Source organism: Oryctolagus cuniculus, chromosome 3 (genome assembly GCF_051225735.1).
Source record: "Oryctolagus cuniculus isolate XC-2025 breed Fujian yellow rabbit chromosome 3, ASM5122573v1, whole genome shotgun sequence".
NCBI classification, from domain to species: domain Eukaryota; kingdom Metazoa; phylum Chordata; class Mammalia; order Lagomorpha; family Leporidae; genus Oryctolagus; species Oryctolagus cuniculus.
In genome coordinates, this window is record NC_142869.1 from 31288325 (window position 1) to 31311643 (window position 23319).

General features: G+C 40.0%; 1 protein-coding gene across 1 annotated transcript in view; it reads right to left on the minus strand.

Moving 5' to 3' along the window:
- Nucleotides 1-537: 537 nt before the first annotated feature.
- The window catches only part of PTH2R (parathyroid hormone 2 receptor), a 141491-nt gene continuing 118709 nt past the window's right edge, over nucleotides 538-23319 (minus strand). The window contains exons 10-13 of the mRNA XM_070070279.2: nucleotides 14294-14388; nucleotides 8390-8528; nucleotides 6760-6801; nucleotides 538-3962 (exon numbers count right to left, since the gene is read on the minus strand). Coding sequence (XP_069926380.1) covers nucleotides 3567-3962; nucleotides 6760-6801; nucleotides 8390-8528; nucleotides 14294-14388 — 672 coding nt within the window. The 3' untranslated portion in view covers nucleotides 538-3566. The remainder of the gene's footprint in view (nucleotides 3963-6759; nucleotides 6802-8389; nucleotides 8529-14293; nucleotides 14389-23319) is intronic.

Consider the following 23319-nt stretch of genomic DNA (forward strand, 5'->3'; position numbering starts at 1 on the left):
AAAGATCTTGAATAGCCTAAGCAATCTTGAGCAAGAACAAAGCTGGAAGCATTACTACACCTGACTTCCAGACATTCTTCAAATTGATAGTGACCAAAATAGTGTGGAACTGACATAAAAACAGACACATAGTTCACTGAAACAAAATAAAGAACCCAGCAATTAATCAACATATTTAGAGCCCACTGATTTTTTAAAAGACAGCAAATGTGTGCACTGGAGAATGAAAACATTTTCAGTAGAGCTGGGAAAACAAACCTCTCTCACCATATTCAAAATAAACTCAAAAAGGAATAAGCACTTAGCACAAGACTCAAAACTATGAAACTGCTAGAAGAAAGTATAAAGTAAATACTTCACACAATTAATCTGGGTATGGATTTTTTTAATATTACTCCAAAAAGACAAGCAACAAAAACAAAAAGGAGAGTATTACATCAAATTGAAAAGCTGTGACATTGCAAAGGAAACCATTGACAGTGAGAAGTCAACTTTTTACAGAATAAAGGAAAATGTTTTCAAATGCTCATCTGATAAGGAATTAATTTTCAGAATACATAGGTAATTGAAGCAATACAGCAGCAAAAACAGATCATGAAATGAGTAAATAATTTAAATAGATGTTCCCCAAAAGAGGATGTACAAAGGACCAGTAAGTACATGCAAAGCTGCTCAACATCACTATCAGGGAAATTCAAATTGAATTCGCAATATCATCTCACCCCAGTTAGAACGGCTGTTATCAAAATTACAAATAACAAATGCTGGTGAGGATACAGATAAAGGGGAACTCTCATACACTGTTGTTAGGAATGTAAATTAGCACAGCCATTATGAAAAACAGTATGAACCGTCAAAAACTAGACATAGAGTTATCACTGGATTCTGTATCTCTCTATTGCTTCTTTGAACAGTTTTTAGCAGATGCATATAATGAAAAACTGTGCATGGTTTTCAAAAAGTTTATGCAAAATAAACGTATCTTTGCATTACATTTTTCAGTTAAGTTTTTGAGGTCTCCATGTATATCCAGAAGAATTGAACTGAGTATGCCAAAGAAACATCTGTACTCGTGTGTTTATTGCAGCATTATTTAAAGAATCTAAGAAATGGAATTAAAGTTTGTGTCTATCGATTGATGAATTGATATATGTGATATGTGTGAAGGATGTGTGGTGTGTGTGTGTGTATGTGTGTGTGTGGTGTCACGCAATGGAATATTCAGCTATAAAAGAGTGAAATAATGTCACTTGAAACAACATGATTAGAACATCTTTTAAAAGAAAGAAGTTAGGTATAGAAAGAAAAATATGTTTTTACTTCCATGTGAAAGTTAAAGGTGATCTCAAAGAGGTAGTAAATACTTCTATTTATGCATGACATTTTTGAAAAGGAAAAACTAGAGACAACAATCAGATCTTTGGTGGCCACATAAAGAATCACTCAGTGTTCAGAGCCAGGAGCAAAGGGTCAAAGAGCCATGGAAAATCACTCTTAGGAAGCAGAACTGGAATCAGTTTGAGTAGTTAGTGATGTATGCCTATCTGCATTTCAGAATTGTAATGGAACAATAACTGCTATAAGTGTGACCTGTTCCACTTTTTAAAACATGATTATGCACTAACTCCTGTAAATTAGGTCCTGGCATAACCACCCTGCTTAAGATATTGATTGATTTCATGATTTTTTTTGACTAAACAGGTACAGCAGTAGTGACGAGTAATGAAGTCTTGGAGCTTCTACCTCTATCATTACCTGGCTCTTTATCAGTTTCCACAATGAATACAATGCTGATTAGCTCCACTCAGCTATTGCAAGGATTTTTGATGAAACATTATGTACCACTGTTCTAGAGAATATTAATTTTTTTTTAAATCTTTGACAGGCAGAGTGGACAGTGAGAGAGAGAGAGACAGAGAGAAAGGTTTTCCTTTTTGCCGTTGGTTCACCCTCCAATGGCCACCGTGGCCAGCACGTTGCAGCCGGCGCATCGCGCTTCTCTGAAGCCAGGAGCCAGGTGCTTCTCCTGGTCTTCTATGGGGTGCAGGGCCCAAGCATTTGGGCCATCCTCCACTGCACTCCCGGGCCACAGCAGAGAGCTGGCCTGGAAGAGGGGCAACTGGGACAGAATCCGGCGCCCCGACTGGGACTAGAACCCAGTGTGCCGGCGCCGCTAGGCGGAGGATTAGCCAAGTGAGCCGCAGCGCCGACCTCCCTTTTATTTTAAACCTAGAAACCTTTCATTTAAATTATACAAACTTCATGCATCTCATAAGTACAAATTTAGGAACATAGAGGGAAACTTGATTGTTCTCAAAATAATGTGGTACATTGAAAAGGAAATTTTAGAAAACTTACCCAAATTGTATTTTTTTAATTTTTTAAATTCATTTATTTATTTGAGAGGTAGAGTTAAAGATAGAGAGAGGGAGAAAGATAGAGAGGTGTCTTCCATCTGCTGGTTCACTCCCCAGATGGCCGCGGCAGTTGGAAACAAATTCAAATACAGAGGAGCCAGGAGCTCCTTCTGGGTCTCCCATGTTGGTACAGGGTCTCCCATGTTGGGCCATCTTCCACTGCTTTCCCAGGCCATCATCAGGGAGCTGGATTGGAAGTGGAGCAACTGGGACTCAAACTGGTGCCCATATCAGATATTAGTATCACAGGTGGAGGCTTAAACAACTATACCATAGCGCCAGGCCCCCAAATTGAACTTTTAAACACTTTTAATTTATTCCCCTGCCATTTATAACAGAACAAAAAAACAGAAGAGGGAAGAAAAAGAGAGATGCTGTGTGATTTACTATCAATTTTAACAATTACAAACAAATTCAGTTGGTGGACACAAGCTCACTGAAAGAAAACATTTTGACATTCACCATTTACCAAGAGGTAGTTCTGGATACCTAGGGATTGGTTTGTCATAAGGGAGCATTCATAAAGGATGGATAAGTGAAATGTTCTTCTTGACAATTTTCCTTGTTCCTAGAAAGAATCGACATTAATTGTCACAGATTTATTATTTTAACAATGTCCAGCCAACTAACTTTCCAGTGTGTATTTGTTCTTAGATCTTTAATCTTTCAACATACATTTTTCAGTTCCTAAATGCCTTGATGCACAAGTAAAATGAATGCAACAATAATACATTAAAGTGGGAAAGAGAAAAACAGAGTGTTGATTTCTTAAAAGGAAAATTACACATACCAAATTCTAACATATTCAGGGTGGTAATCATGAGAGAAAGCTACAGCCAAGCAACAGAAACTTTTTCTACCCAATAGATATGTTTTCTATCCAAAAGTAGCAGAAAAACTGATCACAAAGCAAGTATTACACATCAATTTGGAAAATAAATTGCTGCCAAAAAACACAAGAAACCACTCCACTAACACTTCTCCTTTCATTTTGTTAGTATCTATTAAGAGTAAATTAGTGGAACCTGAAAACTTATGTCAACTAACATCTTCACCCTGGATTTGCAAGTCATCAGGCTCAAGCAGAAGAGTGCCAGTCAACCTTCACACACCCGGATCCACCAGCTCATCAGAGCCACAAACGATGACTCACAGAACATCCTCAGTCACTCTTTTGCATCCGTCCGTGTCTGCATTAACTTCCAGTGCCCTGGAAGATGCATCCACTGGGATATTCAGTCCCTGGTTCCCATTACCTTCCTTGGTCTCTTCTTGGACTGTGTGTGGCAGGCAGTCTTGCTCAGAGTTACTCCAGACATAGCCAGGCAAAGTCACGTGGCTGTCAGGCTGTCTGGGGGCAGGCTTGGCCGTTTTGCCTGCGATGAGCACCATGTGAGTGCTGGCTGCCATCTGGGACTGGCTGCTTGTGCTGTGAGTCACAGTGGTGAGGACTGAGCCGTATCTGTGACTGCCACAGGGCGGCATCCTTTTCCAGTCGAGGGACACATTCCACCGACTCCACAGCTTCTTCACCTCAGCTTGAACCTAAACCACAGGAAACATGTTGTGCCTCAGACATAATGGAGACTCTGCAACCTTGTGACAAGGGCGTCTGTCTTGTGTTCAATGACAGTAATGGTCATTGACGATGCTTTTCTAAGTGCTGGGGACTTTTCAACTACATTTTCCCTCTCACCCTCAACCAACCTTCAACATAGTTGTTATTTTTGGAGATGAGAAAACTGAGAGGTAAAAAGACTTTTCCAAGGTTCAAGTATTTAAGCAGAAGTAGCAATTACTCAAATATACATATATATGATTTATGGGAGAAGAGGGAATAAAAACAGGATTCCATATTGGAGGAGCAACAATACATAGTGCCATTGAGAACTCAGAACTCTGCACCTGACAACCCCACCACACCCCTGCACTGCAAGACCAGCCAAATTCCAGCATGGCATCCAGCAGTGTAGGGCCACACCCCTGAGATGATCTCTGCTCCCCACAAGGTGCCTAAGAAAGTTCAGTGCTGCCAAGACATTTCACCATTTGAACTGACCAACGCACAGCTAGCGAGGGGCCCCTGACATCCCTTTCTTAGAGCATTTATTAAAAGGGGGCACAGCTGTATACATGCGGTGTAGTCATTGCAGCTCAGAAGCTTCTCTCTCAAGGGTCTGAGAACCACTCTTTCTAAACATAATCATTGAGAAAGACAAGACCTCTGTCTCCCAATCTCAGTGGAAGGGTAGGACCTTAACTCAGATAACTGTCAACTAGCAGACACAGCTGCCTAATCACGTTTACACTGAACAAGTTTGTGTATTATTTCACTGCTCTGACTCTACGAAGCCCTCAAGATCCCTCTCCATCACTCTCCCTTTAAAATGCCCAAATCATGAATGACCTAATGAAAATGAACCTCAGCTCTTTCTCCCACTGTCAAGTATTACTGAAAACACTTTGTTATCACTATTTTAATATGTAGCATCTTTGACAACAGCTGAGGATGAAGAGGGCCTGGTAAGTACTCAACATGAAGCATGCTCTCAGTTTGTGTAGCCATAAAGAAAAAGGAAAAATGAGGAAAGAAGGATCTAGATGAAAAAACAGGCATAGCATATTAGTTGGAATTCTTTTGTAGATAGAAAGTAGGCAGTCTTAAGGTGGGGCTCTTGCTTCCATTCTTGCTACTGAAGATTTAATTCTACTGCTGTTGCCACTTTCTGGAAGGGCCTTACTGGAAAGTTCAATGGGAGATGGGGAAACCAGGAAAGCTGGTATCACCTGAAGCATCTAACGTCTATTTGTTCATCTTGGAAAAAATTAAGCACCTGACCTGCTAACCCCTCCTACAACATAAGACAAAAGAAATACAGAAGTAAATTAGGGAATTAATGAGTTACTACTTAATTTAAGCTGTTTCTACAGGGCCTGGACAATGCCAACACAGCCAAACCCTAAATGTGGTTAGAAGCATCAGCTGGTTATGACAGAAACAAGTGTCCTTGCACTTCAGGGATTTACAGCAAGTTTAAACTTTGAAAGATAGGGGCCAAGTCATCAAACAATAAAACATGCTAAAGGCTGCAACATCATATGAATAATACAATGAGGTTACTTCTCTCTAGCCAACTCCTAAATGAACTGATGCTACCTCATCATCATCTCATCATTCAAAAAATATGAAAATATTTCAATGGATTTGGTGCAGGACAACTTACATTGGATTCCTTATAGAAATTGAAGCAGAATAAAAGTTTCAGTAGGTACTGAAATATAAAGTTCACTGTCCATACAATTTTTGATGTATATTTCAACCAATTGTGGTTTTTTTGTTTTTTTTTGTTGTTGTTGTTGTTTTGTGTTTTTTTTTTTTTTTTTTTGACAGGCAGAGTGGACAGTGAGAGAGAGAGACAGAGAGAAAGGTCTTCCTTTGCCGTTGGTTTACCCTCCAATGGCCGCCACGGCCGGTGCATTGCACCAGCGCACCGCGCTGATCCGAAGGCAGGAGCCAGGTGCTTCTCCTGGTCTCCCATGGGGTGCAGGGCCCAAGCACTTGGGCCATCCTCCACTGCCTTCCCGGGCCACAGCAGAGAGCTGGCCTGGAAGAGGGGCAACCCGGAAAACCGGGAAAGAATCCGGCACCCCGACCGGGACTAGAACCTGGTGTGCTGGCGCCACTAGGTGGAGGATTAGCCTATTGAGCCACAGCGCCAGCCACCAATTGGTTTTTTTTAACATCAGGTTTTCCAACCAATATTTAAAAGTACTAGATGAGAAACTATACTAATTCTTGCTTTCTCAAGATAATTTATAATTAAAATATCTACCTTCTCCCCTTCCATTCTGTCTTGTAACTTCTGGAAACCTTCTAGAGATTCAGGTCACATTGTGATGGTCATTTACAGCTGCTATGGTTTGAACATGCCCTCAATGTCCACATGTTGGAAAATTAATCCCAAAATGCAATGTAACCTATTGAGAGGTGGGTCCTAATGGGAGATGTTTAAGTCATGAGGAATCCACTCTCATGAATGGATTAATGCCAATTAAAAGAAGCTTGAGGTTGTGAATTTAATCCCCTGAGGTTTTCGTTTCTCTCGCACAAATTCTCCTTTACCCTCTTGTCTTCTACCATGGGATGATGTAACCTCACAAGATGTGGAACTCTCAACTTTGGACTCTGAAGCCTCCAAAACTGTAATAAATAAATAAATGTCTGCTCTTGATAAACTACCCAATTTCAGGTATTCTGTTACGGTGGCACAAAACAGACTAAACCACAGCTTACTTAGAGCTAGACTTGTGGGGAGTCCAGGGTTCCTTCAGGCAGACCTACCTCTCCATTGCAGTAGCAGTAGATGATAGACACAAAGAAACCCTGCAAAACCAAAAAGAATGTTAGCCCACTTGCAATTCATGAAGTTTGCTGCACTAGAGTATCAAAACATATCATTGAAAAGCTATTTCTATTATATTAGTTTCAATTATATTAGCACTCAATGATCACATATGTTTCATCCTCTACTTCCTGACTTGTTAAAAAATACTTATAGATAAGTTTTGAATTTTGGAAACTATGGACATAGAATAGTATATGGTAAAGACACAAAGAATCAACATTTTAAGGCACAGATACAGAATGAGAAGGAGAAAGAGATCTTCCATCCACTGGTTCAATCTCCAAATGGCCAAAACAACTGTAGCTGGGCAGGCCGAAGCCAGGAGTTTCATTGAGTTTCCCACGTAGATGCAAGGACCCAAGCATTTGGCCCATCTTCTGCTGCTTTCCCAGGTGCATTGATAGGGGACTGGACTGGAAGTGGAGCAGCAGGGACTCAAATCAGTATCCATATTGGATACCGGCACAGCAGGCAGATGCTTTTCCTGGTATGCCACAGTGCCAGCCCCAAAGAAACAACTTTCACTCAAAAATATCTATGGAATTTATAGGGTATGCTGGGAGCTGCTGGGTGTGACAATCCCTGTTCTGGAATAAGAGACATAGATGAGATACAAACAACCATATGAGAAAAAATATAAGACAATAGGACTATGAAGATAAAATAAGTGATGTTAAAGAGAACAAAGGAGTGGATATATTAGAGGAAGACCTCAGCAAAGACCCCTAAGCTGCTTAGAGTGTTAGAATGACGAGGTTAAGAAGTCAGACATGTAACTATTGGGGGGAAGCATTCCGGGCAATGGAGACGACAAGGGTGAGCCTCTGAGATAAGACAGCAAAGGCTTGAGAAACAGCAAATATGGAAGCAATAGCGTGGTGCAAACTTAGGAGGCAACTTGAAGCATGGTTAGAAGTCAGGCAGGTTTCATGCTATGCAGAGCTGTGTATGCCAGAAACTGGCACTTTAATTTTATTCTGAGTGCAACCAGGGGCTTTTGGATATTTTCAGCAAGTGAATGGCAGGATCAGATTTCTATTTTTAAGATTCTTTAGACTATTGTGGGAAGACAAGATTTGAGGCAGCAGGAGGAGACAGCAAATGAGCGCACAGGGCAAAGAGTAAGTAATCTACAAGAGAAATGACAATTGCACCTCCAGATGAGAGACATCATTGACAGCGATCTCTTCCTCTTTTTGACTACCATTCCCTTTTCATTTTCCTCAGCCCTGCCTTCACCTTCTTTTGCTCTCATTTATTTTCCATACATACAAGCAGAGGTCCCTAATGGGCAGGTGCTACATATTTTACAACAGTGAGCCTTGTTATCTCTCTGCCAAGGCTTGTGTGTGTGAGAAACAGCTTCAGATCTGCTCCTGCTGTGCTCCGGGGATTAACCTGACCGCTATAAAGTAGAAAAGTACAGGTGCCCTAGAACATCACCCTTTCATAGCTCCAGGGAGACAGGTGCATTAAAGCCAGAGAGCACAGCAGAGTAAAGAGTTGCCAGGGAGGGTGCAGAGGAAGCAAATCACAAGAACCAAGCAACAACGCAGCACTCCTTACCTGAAAGGAGTTGAAGAAGAGCTCACAGTGCATGCGGATCTCCCAGGCAAGCCCAGTGAAGGAGTGGGGCAGGCAAATGAACACGATGTAGTGCACTCCAAAGACCAGGACAAGGACCAGTGTCGATTTGGCGAGTTTCCTGGGGAGAATGGCAAGCCTTTTATTCATCAGCTAGAGTCCCTTTCAGTAGCAACAGTGTGTGGAGAAATTGGAACACAGCGGAACTAATAGAGGTGACTCTTCTCCACCTCTTCAGATCCCACCACTTCTGCTAGTTTTTCACCTTCCTTCCTCTTCCCATCACTTTTATATTACCTCCTGAAGTTTCTTCTCACATCTCATAATTAGTGTCCCCAAAATTTCTGTCATCTCACTTCCATTCCTTTTGCTTAGTGGATACCAATTTATAAGGATACCATTTTTATTAAGTTACATTTTTTTTATTTCTTGTCTCAAGTCTTCTGTGTTTGAGACTTACAGAATCATTATTTGCACCCGTGTTAACAGCATTTACTTTCACGGGCAGCATTTTAAAATGAGCTGCTCCCTTGTTTCTTCTTACACTTGAAACTTCATTTATCATTGATTATGCATATTCTTAGAGACACTTCACATTTTCTTATGAGCTACATGTGGTCAATTCCCTCTCTTCTCCAGATATTCTTTGTTAAATATTCTATCTCAAAGTATCTACAGTTCCATTTTGTCTAGGTAATTTTTTGCAAACTAAGTTATTTGGCATCATTTCCCTTAACTGGATCTTCATATACATTTTCTTGTGTATTTGGAGGAGTCCTGAGTTTTTCCATATGATGATGTGAAGGTTAACTTTAGGTTTCAACTTGACAGGACTCAGAAACACCTAGAGAAGTGGTAAAGGGGTTGCCTAACCCTGAGTAGTGAGCACACTTTTTCCATCATCGCGTCACATTGGTAGAACACTTTGTATAACTTCAAAGCATTTTAATCCATCTGAACACCCATGGTTGTTTGTACATCATTATCACCTGGATCTCTAAATAGGCATAGATGTCTAATGCAATGGTTCTGCTGTGTACCAACTGATAGGGCTCCTTTGAATTGTTGGAAACACAGAAATGGCTCTGTATCCAAGGGCAAAGCCATGAGAAAAATACAAAGGAGCAGATGGTTTGGGAACTCATTGTCCTACTTAGAAAACAGATGCCCAATTGTTGTGGCACCTTTCCCTATGTGAACTCTCCCCATGTGAATGAATCTGGAAAATCTCTAATTTTCATTTAACTTAAAAAAAACCTATTTCTCTTAAGCCTTTTTCTTTCTGTTCTTGAATTAATCTTTCCCTGTTTTCTATGCACATAGAATTTCAGCATGCATCTCTACTGGTACTTTATTAATTTTATTAAATCCCTCTCCCTCTCCCTCTCCCTCTCCTTCTCTCTCTCCCTCTGTCTCTGCTTCTGCCTCTGTCTCTCTATATATCTCTCTCTCCTTTCTCAATTGAGGTTATGGAGGACACTAAGCAAATGAAAATACTGAACATTAACCACCATGTTACTGTCACATCTTGAGTTGGTTGCTTTCACCAGGTGAAATCATCAAACTGCTAGAGAAAAACATAGGGGAAATTCTGTAAGATTTTGGTCCTAGCAAAGATTTCTTGGGTAGGACCCTAGAAGCACAGACAGTAAAAGCAAAAATATATGAATGGGATTACACTAAGCTAAGAAGTTTCTGCACAAAACAAAGTGAAGAGACAGATAACAGAATGGGAGAAAATATTTGCAAATTACGCATCTGATGAAGAACTAACATCTAGAATACATAAGGAGCTCAAGAGGCTCAACAGTAAAATAAATAATCTGGTTAAGAATTGGGCAAAGGATATGAACAGACATTTTTCAAAGGAAGAAATACAAATGGCCTAACAATGAATGAAATATAAAGGTATTTCAAAACAGTTCATGAAAAGTGAAATTAGAAGATAAGTTTATTTTGCCACAAAAAAGTTTGAAACACATGCATAATTTTCCATATCACATTTTCCATGAGCTTTTTGAAATACATTTTGATAAGTTTGAAGGGACAGAAATGAGTAGATATAAATTTAAATACTCCATTAAACCTCAGAGCAGGATTATCACTGAGAGACACAGATTTTTTTTGACAGGCAGAGTGGACAGTGAGAGAGAGAGACAGAGAGAAAGGTCTTCCTTTGCCATTGGTTCACCCTCCAATGGCTGCCGCGGCCGGCACGCTGCGGCCAGCGCACTGCGGCCAGCGCACCACGCTGATCTGAAGGCAGGAGCCAGGTGCTTCTCCTGGTCTCCCATGGGGTGCAGGGCCCAAGTACTTGGGCCATCCTCCACTGCACTCCCGGGCCACAGCAGAGAGCTGGCCTGGAAGAGGGGCAACCGGGACAGAATCCGGCGCCCCGACTGGGACTAGAACCCGGTGTGCCGGCGCCGCAAGGCGGAGGATTAGCCTAGTGAGCCACTGCGCTGGCTAAGAGACACAGATTTAATTTTCATAGATCTACCTAAAAGTGAGAAACTCTTTGAAATTTATAATGTAAGGCCTCAGAAACTAAACACTAAATTGAATTCTCAAATCACCACCAAGTAGGTTTCACATTTTTCTCCCAGTAAAAGACAGAGTCTACGCTAGATTTTTGTATGTCACTTAATATATGATATGATTTGGAATACTGAGTATTCTGAAGTTATGAATAAAAATGTATGTGGTTGGAGAATACTTTCTCTGACTCCTCTAAGTCTAGATCTATTCCAATTAATTACTTCAAACTTCTAAAAAACTTCTGGGCACCAGATTACATAAAATATGCTAAATTGTTAATACTAGATTATTTCAATTCCTTATATTATTTTGAATTATTCTGAAAAAAAAAAACTCCCATGAATTGACTCTAAATACTGCCTATTCTATTTATATTTTTAGATAAGTCATCATTTATTCCCATCACAGTTTCTCAAATATCATGGGCAATTTTTTTCTGAAAATGCAAGTTGCAATTAATTCAAAACTATAGAAAAAATTGCTTATGTTCAAAACTGGAGGAGCGGCCGGCGCTGTGGCACAGTAGGTTAACTCCTGGCCTGAAGCGCCAGCATCTTATATGGGAGCCAGATCAAGTCCCAGCTGCTCCACTTCCGATCTGGCTCTCTGCTGTGGCCTGGGAAAGCAGTGGAGGATGGCCCAGGTTCTTGGGCCCCTGCAGCTGCATGGGAGACCTAAAGGAGGTTCCTGCCTCCTGCCTTCCGATCGATCGGCACAGTTCTGGCTGTTGCAGCCAATTGGGGAATGAACCATCAGATGGAGGACCTCTCCCTCTCTCTCTCTCTCTCTCTCTCTCTCTCTCACTCTGACTCTCTGTGTGCCTCTCCTCTCTATAGCTCTGACTTTCAAATAAATAAATAAATAAATAATAAATCTTTATTTAAAAAAAACTGGAGGAAAAAAATCACTTTCAGATACCACTACACTTTTTCATTGTAGTAAGAATAGCAGGATATTTACATTTTCTACTGTTCTATCATCATGTGGCCTATGTCATCTCCAAAAGGATGTGACATTGTTATGTAGGAAGTTAGATATGAGTTTATGTGTGTGTGACAGGCTTAAAGAGAAGACATCTATGTCCAGCATATGCATCTGCATCTCAAAGTCATCCTGATAATGATTCAGGGGCAGTATTCACATCCTGCCCTGCCCTCTTCTACCCAATAACCTGCCAAGTGGGGGGTCCCAGTCCCTTCTGCCTGACAAATCTTTCACAGTCTCCCAAATGCAGCCCAGTATCTGCATTTCAAATACCCTGCTCCAGATCCCCATTCTCCAGGGGGTCTTGCTCACCCTTCCTCTAAACTCAGGATGGCGCCAGCTAGCCTTCCTCCTATCTAATACCTTCAGGGGAAAACTCAGATAGAAGTTTTTCTATTTACATCCAAAAAGCCCTTTGTTCCAAGAGGAGCAGAGGTGGGGAAGCAAGACCCATCTCCTTAACACACACCCCACTGCGCACTCAGCCCTCAGCCTCTATGCTGAGTCACCCGCCTGCCTGGCCAGGTGTAATCTCTCCACTCAACCATGTAACCTTGCTCCTTCCCCCCGTCCAAGCAACTGCACTCTCTCTCAGGTCCTGTCTGGAGAGCTGGAGAGGTGCCCATCCGTTCTTACAGATGTCCCTACCCTAATAAACTTTGCTACCTTTTACTTTCCACTACTCTGTCTCATGCCTGAATTCTTTCTTGCGTGAAGACAAGAACCCCGCCATTCTCCGGTAACAACAAGAGAGAAACCACATCATTAGAGCATAGGATAGAAAGGTTTCTGCTATTAGTGCAGCAGAGGCTCTTTACTACAGTTAGGCACAATTCATATGATAACACTGGTACTTAAAGCACAGTGAAAAGAACTGGAGGGACTGGCACTGTAAAGTAGTGGGTAAAGTTACTGCCTGCAGTGCCAGCATCCCATACAGGTGCTGGTTCAAGCCTCGGTTGTTCCACTTCTGATCCAGCTGTCTGCTGTGGCCTGGGAAAGCAGCAGAAGATGGCCCAAGTCCTTGGGTTCTGCACCCACATGGGAGACCCAAAAGAAGCTCCTGGCTCCTGGCTTCGGATTGGTGCAGCTTTAGCCATTGCAGCCATCTGGGAAGTGAACCAGCGGATGGAAGACCTCTCTCTCTGCCTCTCCTCTTTCTGTGTAACTCTGACTTTAAAATAAATAAATAAATCTTAAAAAAAAAAAAAAACTGGAGCTAACAGCTGCTAATTTGTTCATATTATGCATCATATCGACTCCTGGCTATATCCAGACTCTCTGCTACTCAACTCTACACTGCCTAAATGGTGGACAGAACTAAATCATGAAAGTACTTAGAGAATATTTGTGAAACAAGGTCAAAATGTTGGCTATGATTTCCTACTTTCTGTCTCTGTGATAGCATTTCACAACTATCTGAGGCTGAAATAAGTTTTTTCTTGTATAGAGTTTATAAAAACTAAGCTGAGGTGGGCATTAGACATAGCAAATATTGTATTGCCTGGGTTCAAGTCTTGGATACGTTCCTAATCCCAGCATCTGCTAATCAGAACCCTAGGAGGCAGCAAGCAATGGCTTGGGTTCTTGGGTCCCTGCCATCTACGTGGGAGACCTGGCTGGAACTCCAAGCTCCTAGTTTCAGCCTGCTGCAGCTATTACAGGCAACTGGGAAGTAAACCAGCAGATGGCAGATCCCTCTCTGTCTCTATCTCTGTCTCTCTATCCTTCCATTTCTACTTCCCTCTCAAGTTAACTAATCCACATCCACCTGAATACTGGATATTTGTATGAGATTGGATAGAGGCCCCCTATTCAGAATTGCTAAAATCATTAGGAGAAACGTAAACAACCTTAAAGAGTTTGATATTGATTACAATCAACTTTTCCTTTTCTTCATGAAAGACTAAATAATGAATCTCCTTCAATCTGTACCTTTGAAAATTCTATTAAAAATTATATTGGGTAGGTACCAACTTAATGGAAATATTAGAAATAATACAGCAAATCCACTTTCTTGATTCTTCAGTTATGATATATTTTTACAATGCAGGTAAAACTGCTTGCCAAGATTATCAACTAATTATTTTCTGAGAGTTCATTTGATTTATTGAAAATTACAAATATGCCAAGAACACATCTTAAACATATATTTTGAATTTCAGCACATTGGGAAGGTTTGGAGGTATCTATATTTTTCCAAAATTTATTTTTCCAATAAACCACAAAACTGAGCCAAACAAAAATACATTTTCATAAATTTCATCCTCTACAGACATTTCTGTATCTCCTGTAGATATTAAGATTTGTTCTTTAAATAGTAACCAAAATATGTCCTCTGATGGGTACTTGTTTTGGAATTACCTGTATTGCTTTCTCATGTCATGCCCAAGTGCATTGGTCTCCCATATTTTGGTAGCCAGAATTCTAACTGTATTCAGAAACAGAATAAAATTCAGCTGAAAGAGAAGGTAATATCACAAAAAAAAGAGTTAGGCTAGTCTTTAGAATGTTTATAAAAACTTACATATATTGAACTTCCTTGTATTCAAAGACTGATAATTACTCATTCTATAAGTGTGAATGATGGGATCTGAGATATGATACTGGAAGGTTAATGATTCTTGATTTGCTTTCTTGAAAACATGCACACACACACACACACACACACACAAGTTTACAAGCTCCAGAAACTCTGGAAATCAGAAATATCACAGGGTAATATGCCAGCACCCAAGAGAATTTCCAAACCATGGTTCAGAGGAAGCCCCACAGGAAAGCATCAGGACAAAGATAATAGTTATTGTAGAAATTTAACTAATTGAATTTTTGAAATAAACTGATTCCCAGGTTCTGATTCTATTTTTAAGGAAAGGAATAACAGAAGTTGTCTCAGAGGTATTGTGTCTTATTCTTATACGATGTATAAAAAGCACTGGAGGTAGTATACAAAGGTTTAAAGCAAAACAAAGCAAAAGACAAGAAAGAGGGTGTATGTGAAAAGGTCTCCAGGTGTAGGCAATTGGATTTAATTTGAAATTTTATATGTGTAGAAATAATCAAGCTCTAGCTGTAAATGAGGAGGTAGGTTATTGGCAAAATCAGGCCTTTTATGCCTGAGGGCCTCAAGGATCAGTGAAGAAATCCAAAACAAAGAAGCAAAGGTCTCCAGGTCTGAGGTCATAGGGAGATGTGAGCCTGAACCCTCTGAGTCCCTTCTCACAGGAGACTCTGCTGTGCAGAGGGTGCTAGTACCCAGGGACAATGGTAATACAGTTGTTAAGAGTGGGGATTGTGTCTGTGCTGGAGTAGGAGCAAGAAGGGAGGCCCCATCCAGTTCTGCACTCCTCAGGATGCCTTGTCTTGCAGAGTCCTCAACCATTTCTGTAGTTCAGTACTATTGGTGAATGGTAATTCATGTTGCTCAGTCTCTGATTCAGCTGACTGTACCAGCTCTGGACCTCCTGCCACCCTCTTTACCATCCTACCAATGACTACCCTCCAGGCACCCCTCAACAACTGCACAACTTGCCGCAAGAACTGGGAGGGCTGGGTCTTGAACAAAGGTCTGTTGTGAGCTGAGAGCAGGAAGGGTGTGTTTCTAGGCTAGATATAGCTGTCGTTCATTAACTAATAGAGTACCTAAAATGTAATGTGTTAGAGTGAAATTGACATTTTGAGATCCGATGATTGTTTACAGCCCTTGTCTCTCATATTGATAAATAGTGGGGTTTTTTTTCTTCATACTTTCTGTTGAACTCTTTTACTTAGTGTAAGGTTAACTTTATGATCACAAGTAAACTGAAAATAGATCTTTGTAAAAATTAAGAGTGGGAATGGGAGAAGGAGGAGGAAGAAAGGTGGGATCATGGGCGGACGGAAGATCAGGTGGGAAGTATCACTATGTTCCTAAATCTGTATATATGAAATACATGAACTTAAATACCTTAAATAAAAATTTGTAAAAACACTCTCTACTATAAATCTGCATATGAATATTGCTTCCATTTATTACAGAAGAAAAACTCCAGTTGAAAGAGATTAGGTGATTTGATCTGTGATACTCAGCTATCTAATGGAATTTTTGAAAAAATCAACATGTCAACTTCTATTATAAATTAAAAATGAAGTTCTTGAAAATCTCAACTTGACCAGATAACAAACAATTTAAAAACCATTAAAGGTATATTGAGAAAAACAAGGCTTATTTTAAAAAAAAGTTTGCCATTACCAAAAAGAGACATCTTTAGGTAAAAACAACAAAAACCCTGTGCTGCCTAGATAATGCAGATAGTTATAGTCATCTGGGCACAGGGCCAAAAGCAAGGACTTAAGGACTTTAGCTCCAGTCTCTGGTTCATGTCTTATTCATTTCTTCTTGTTAGATGACTAAATCAGATGGTAGTAGAGATGTTAAGCTGGCATTTACTCAGCACCCATAGGCTGCTTTTGTCTCTTTGCCATCCTGTGCTTTAGGGTTATCTGGGAGTCTGCATGGGTAATTAAAGTTGAGTGGTACCCAGGCTGAGGTGACTGCTGACCTTGGGTCTCATCTCCTCAATTTTCTTTATCCTTGTCATTGCTGTCCTCTCCAGGCTGTCTTTAGCTCAGCGGATGGTGGTCTATGACCCTGATACATATTGTCTCACTGGTCTACCTTGCGACCCCTGCGACATGGAGAGCATGTATAATGGTTATGGTCTGCTACATATTCACTGCCTTGTACTGGAGCACCAGCAGGACCTATAACACTGACTGCCTCCATACCCTTTTCTACCTCAACAAATCAAAGTCCAGTCTCCCCATCTTCTACACAGCAAAGAGACTTCTTGGGGTTATTCCTCTTTATGGCAGTCTGGTGTACAAATAGGTCTTCCTTGGTGTCATTCCTGTTGAAACTATAGTCGGTTCTTACAGTGAATAATATTACTGGTCCCCAAACCTTCCCTGCAACAATTTCCTTGTCCCCACCAGCAGGCACTGCTGATTGAAGCAGCCCCGGTCCCCAGGCCCCAGCTCCCTACACTGCTGCCCATGGTGTGGAGCTTAGGTGAAGCTGAGGTTGGGGGCGGCAGACAGCTATTGAGTGTCAGCCTTGCTGCTTTGGGTTGCATTGATGGTGACTGGGGCCAGCCACGGCAGTTGCAGCTCCTCCCCAGGTATGACAGAACCGAGGCTGGTGGTGGCAGTGGGGCTGCTCAAGATGCTCTGGGGTCCGCTCTCCGCTCTTACTACAGATCGAACTTATGGACTCTGAACCACTTTCTCATACTTCCTCCCCAGGAGAACAAAAATATACAAAACAGCAGAGCTGAGGGTTCTTAACTTCACCCTCTACCACACTGCTCACAGATATAATCTTTTTCAAAAAGAAGGTAATAAGCTCTCGAATACTATATGGGAACTACTTTTTCAATGGCAAATGTATTTCTTTCCCCATTAATTTTGCTCTCTCTCTCTCTCTCTCTCTCTCTCTCTCCTACAGTCCATGGCAACACAGTACTGGGTGAAGATGTTCAGAAGGGATGCTGTGTAAAAAACAGTGTGCGAACAATGCCAGCTAAGGATTGCCATTTGTCCCAACGTGGGAAGTGGGATACACAGCAGACTCGTAGAATGGCGGCTGTCCTAAACAGCACTCTGGCCTCAGAATCAGCCCTTAAGGCATTCAGATCTGGCTAAAAAGCCCATGAGAGCATTTCAGGAATGAAAGCCAAGACACTCTTGCAAAAAAAAAAAAAAAACAAAATGACCTAAATGAAAGATCTCTGTGCTTGAGAACCTAGCAGAAAGAACAGGCCATCAAAGAAGGAGATACCTTTCTCTGAAGGGAGGAGAGAACTTCCACTTTGACTATGGGCTTGTCTAAATAAGGTCAGAGTTTGTGAACTCAAGAGGCTTCCATAGCCTTGGCAGCTCATGACAAGAGCCTTGGGTGATTACTGACATCATAAATAAGAGTGTCAATTGTTAAATCAACAACAGAAGTCACTTTGCACTTACTCCTCATGTAGGATCTCTGTCCTTAATATGTTGTACTATGTGAATTAATGGTATAACTAGTACTCAAACAGTACTTTATACTTTGTGTTTCTGTGTGGGTGCAAACTGTTGAAATCTTTTCTTAGTATATACTATATTGATCTTCTGTATATAAAGATAATTGAAAATGAATCTTGATATGAATGGGATGGGAGAAGGAGTAGGAGATGGGTTTGTTGTGGGTGGGAGAGAGGTCATGGGGAGGGGGGAGCCACTATAGTCCGAAAGTTGTACTTTGGAAATTTATATTTATTAAATAAAAGTTAGAAAAAAGATTGTCATTTGTCATTTCCTATTCCTGGAATTGCATATGACTTTCAATAGGCAAACATTAAGTTCTACCGTATTAAAATGCCCAGGACCAAGCACTCTGTCCTCAGTTCAGTAGATAAACGCTACAAGTCCCTAGAAGTTTTACCATAGGAAATGCACATCATCCACTGCAACAGTTTAAAAAATGGCAAGATATGCTTAAGTGTGACCAAAATTATTATGGAAAGAATTAAATTTAGAAAAACTAAGATTGAGCAGAATGGGCTTTCTTTAGCATAACGCACACATGTATATACATGCTGATATGTACAACAGTGGTTAGTTGAAATTCCAAATAATTATTCTAATTTAGGAAAATGGGGAATACATGGTAATTAGAAACAAAGCTGTTGACTACTTAACATTCCAAATGTTTTACATGAATTGTTTTGAAGACCAGGTGTATTATTAACCCCATTTTATAGATGAGGTTTCTGAGGTATGGTGGAAAACCTTAAGAAGAGATTCAGTGAGGCAGGAGAAATAATATCCAAATTAGAAGACAAATCTCTGGATATTTTACAGTCAGATCAAAAATTAGAAGAAGAAATAAGAAAACTAAAAAGCAGTGTTGGGGAATTATGAGATACATTGAAATGAATCAACATATGGGTCTTAGGCATTCCTGAAGGCATGGAAAGAGAGAATAGATTTAAAGCATTTTTAATGAAATCATCACAGAAAACTTCCCTAATTTGGAGACAGAAAGGAACTTCCAAGTACAGAAAGCATATAGAACTACTAATAGACATGACCAGAAAATATCTTCAGCATGACAAATTGTAGTCAAACTCTCCACAGTAAAACATAAAGAAAAGATTCTAAAATGTGCACAAAAGAATTGCAGACTACTTTCAGGTGATCTCCAATTAGACTCACAGCAGATGTTTCATCAGAAACTCTACAGGCTAGGAGATAATGGTGAGATATATTCTAAGTCATAAGAAAATAACTGTCAACTGGAATATTGTCCCCTGCAAAGTTCTCACTTATGAATAAAGGTGAAATAAAAACCTTCCACATCAAACAGAAATTGAAAAAAATTGTCACCCCATGTCCAGCATTACAAAAGATGCTTAAGGATGTCCTATACACATAAACATATGCTTAAGGATGTCCTATACACATAAAAATATGATCATCACTATAAAGAAGGTGAAGGCAGAAAATTTCCCAGTAAAAGTACAATGGAAAACCAAAGTAACCAACAGGAATATTTATGCAAATATGGAAGGGTCATTAATCATCAGTAATGAATATAAATAGCTACAATTCTATAATTAAAAGATACAGAATGACTGTATGGATTAAAAAAACTCATCTATTGTCGCTCCCCCTCTTCATGGAGGAACGACACTAAGCCCTGCCTAGGCTTCATATCCGAGTCACGGCACCATTACGTCGCTCCCCCTCTTCGTGGAGGAACGACACAGGACCCTGCGCTGTTCTTTCGTCTGCTCGGCCTTCCCCGGGTTTGCTGCTGGTTCTTCCCGGGTTGGCTACTGACCCTTCCACCTCCGTGGAAGGGCAGTTCCACCTGGCCGCATTCCCCACTTCCGCAGGGGAGCGGCACCCCGCCGGCCGGCTCTCTCGGGGGCTGCACAGGTGTTCCCCTTAGATGTTCCCCATAGATGTTCCTCGTAGATGTTCCTGGTGCATGTCGTCTCTCTCCTCCTTTATAGTCCTCCTCCGCCAATCCTAACTCGGCTGCCCACACGCCGAGTACGCTGCTCTCCAATCAGGAGCAAGTCCTACAGTTTATTGGTTGAACTGGAGGCAGCTGGGTAGAAGCTGTTTTCTCCTCTCCCAGCGCCATATTGTAGGAGAGCAGATGCATAGAATAAGTCTTAATTCCAGTAACTTAGTCTAGTCCGAGCTGCTCCCCACAGAGGAGAGCAGATGCATAGAATAAGTCTTAATTCCAGTAACTTAGTCTAGTCCGAGCTGCTCCCCACAATCTATCTTCTGCCTACAAGAAACACATCTCAGCAACAAAGATACATGCAGACTGAAAGGAAGTGAAAGGATGGAAAAAGATATTCCATGCTAACAGAAACTAAAAAGAGCTGGTGTAGCCATCCTAATATCAGACAAAATAGACTTTAACACAAAAACTGTTGAAGAGACAAGAAGGGCACTATGTAATCATTAAGGGATCAACTCAACAGGAAGATGTGACTATAATAAATGTAAATGCACTTAATTACAGGGCACCCAGTTATTTAAAAGAAATGTCACTGGATCTAAAGGGAGACATAGACTCCAACACAATACCAATGTGGGACACAAATATCCCACTTTCAGCAATGGACAGACCAACCAAACAGAAAATTAGCAAGGAAACAGAGTTAACTGACACTATAGACCAAATAGGCCTATCAGATATCTATATAATCTCTCACCCCACAGTGGTAGAATACACATCATTCTCATCTTTGCATGCAACTTTCTTTAGGATAGACCACATGACATGCCATAAAAGCAAGACTCAGCAAATTCACAAAAAATCAAAATCATACCATGCATCTTCTCTGATCACAATGGAATGAAGCTGAAAATCAACAACTCAAGGATCTCTAGAACATATGTAAACACATGGAAACTGAATATCATGCTTCTGAATGAACTGTGGGTCATTTAAGAAATCAAAAGAGAAATTAAAAAATTTCTGGAAATGAGTGAAGATGACAATAAAACATATCAAAACTTACAGGAAACAGTGAAAGCATTGTTAAGAGGAAAGTTTGTACCAGTTGGTGCCTACATGAAGAAATTTGAAAGATACCAAATAAATGAGCTATAATGCATCACAAAGATCTAGAAAAACAATAGCAAATCAAACCCAAAATTAGTAGGAGAAAAGAAATAATTGAAATTAGGAAATAAACAAAATTGAAGCCAAAAAATACAAAAGATCAGCAAAACTAAGAGAGTTTTAAAAAAAATTTAAAAAGTTGACACACCATTAGCCCACCTAAACAAAAAAAAAAGAAATGGAGAAGACCAAAATCAATAAAATTAGAGTTTAAAAAGGAAATGTAACAACAGGTACCACAGAAATAAAATGAATCATCAGAAATTATCACAAAGAGTTGTACATCAACAAACTGGAAAATCTAGAAAAAGCAGATAGATTCCTAGACACATACAACCTACCTAAATTGAGACATGAAGATATTAAAAAACCTAAACAAAAAATATATAAACAGGATGGAAATTGAATCAGTAATAAAGACCTTCCCAACAAAGAAAAGCCCAGGACCAGATGGCTTCACTGCTGAATTCTACCAGACATTTAAAGAAGAACTACTTACAATTATTCTCAAGCTATTTAAAAGAAGAGAATCCTTCCAAATCCCTTCTATGAAGCCAGTATCACCTTAATTCCTAAACTGAAAAGATACAAAAGGAAAAGAGAACTACAGACTAATTTCCCTGATTAACAAAGTAGCAAAAAATCCTCAACAAAATCATAGCCAATCTAAAACTACAACACATCAGACATTTTCACTCATTTCCAGAAATTTCCAGACCAAGTGGGATTTATTCCTGCTATGCAGGGATGTTTCAAAATTTCCAAATCAATCAGTGTGATACATCACATTAACAAACTGAAGAACAAAAACCATATGATTATCTCAATAGGTGCAGAAAAAGCTTTTCAGAAAATACATCCTTTCATGATGAAAACTTTAAGCAAACTGGGTAGAGAAGGAATATTCCTTAACACAATGAAGGCAATTTATGAGAAACCCATGGCCAGAATCCTATTGAACAGCGAAAAGTTGGAAGCATTCTCACAAGATCCAGAACCAGACAAGGATGTCCACTCTCACCAATCCTATCCAATATAGCCTGGAAGTTTTATCCAGAGTCATTAGGCAAGAAAAAGAAATCAATGGAATATAAATTGGGAAGGAGGAAGTCAAACTATCACTATTTGCAGATAACACGATTCTATATAAAGGGGATCCAAAACACTTCACTAAGAGACTATTCGAATTCATAAAAGATTTTAGTAAAGTGGCAAGATGTAAAATCAAAACAGAAAAATCAATAGCTTTTGTATACACTGACATTGCCAAGGCTAAGAAAGAATCTAAGATTAATCTCATTCACAATAGCTAAAAAAAAAAAAAAAAAAATCAAGTACCTCAGATAAATTCACCAATGCATCAAAGATCTCTATAATGAAATTACAAAACATTAAAGACACAGAAGAGGACACCAAAAAAATGGAAAAATATTCCATGTTCACAGACTGGAAGAATGAATATCATCAAAATATCCATACTACCGAAAGCATTTTACAGATTCATCACAATGCCAATCAAAATGCCAAGGACATACTTGACAGATATATAAAAAAATGATGCTGAAATTCATATGGAAATACATGAGACCCCAAATAGTTAAAGCAATCTTATGCAACAAAAACATCACACTACCAGATCTCAAGACATATTACAGGGCAGTGATAATGAAAACAGCATAGTACTGACCCAAAAACAGACATGTAGACAAAGTGAAGCAGAATAGAAACTCCAGAAATTAATTCACACATCTACAACCAACTTATATTTGACAAAGGAGCTAAAATCAATCCCCGGAGCAAGGAAAGTCCTTTCAGCAAATGTTGCTGGGAAAACTGGATCTCCACTCACAGAAATATAAATCAAGACCTCTACCTTACACCTTACAAAAAATCCACTCAATATGGATTAAAAACCTAAATCTATGAACAGATACCAGCAAATTATTATAAAACATTAGGGATACCCTATAAGACACTGACACAGGCAAAGAGTTCCTAGATAAGATCCCAGAGGCACAGGCAATCAAAGCCAAAATTGACAAGTGGGATTTTTATCAAATTGAGAGGCTTCTGCACTGCAAAAGAAACAGTCAGGCAAGTGAAGAGGCAACAGACAGAATGGGAGAGATAATTTGCAAACAATGCAACTGACAAAGGATTAATAACAAGAATATATAGAGATGAAGAAACTCCACAACCCAGTTAAGAAATGGGCAAAGGA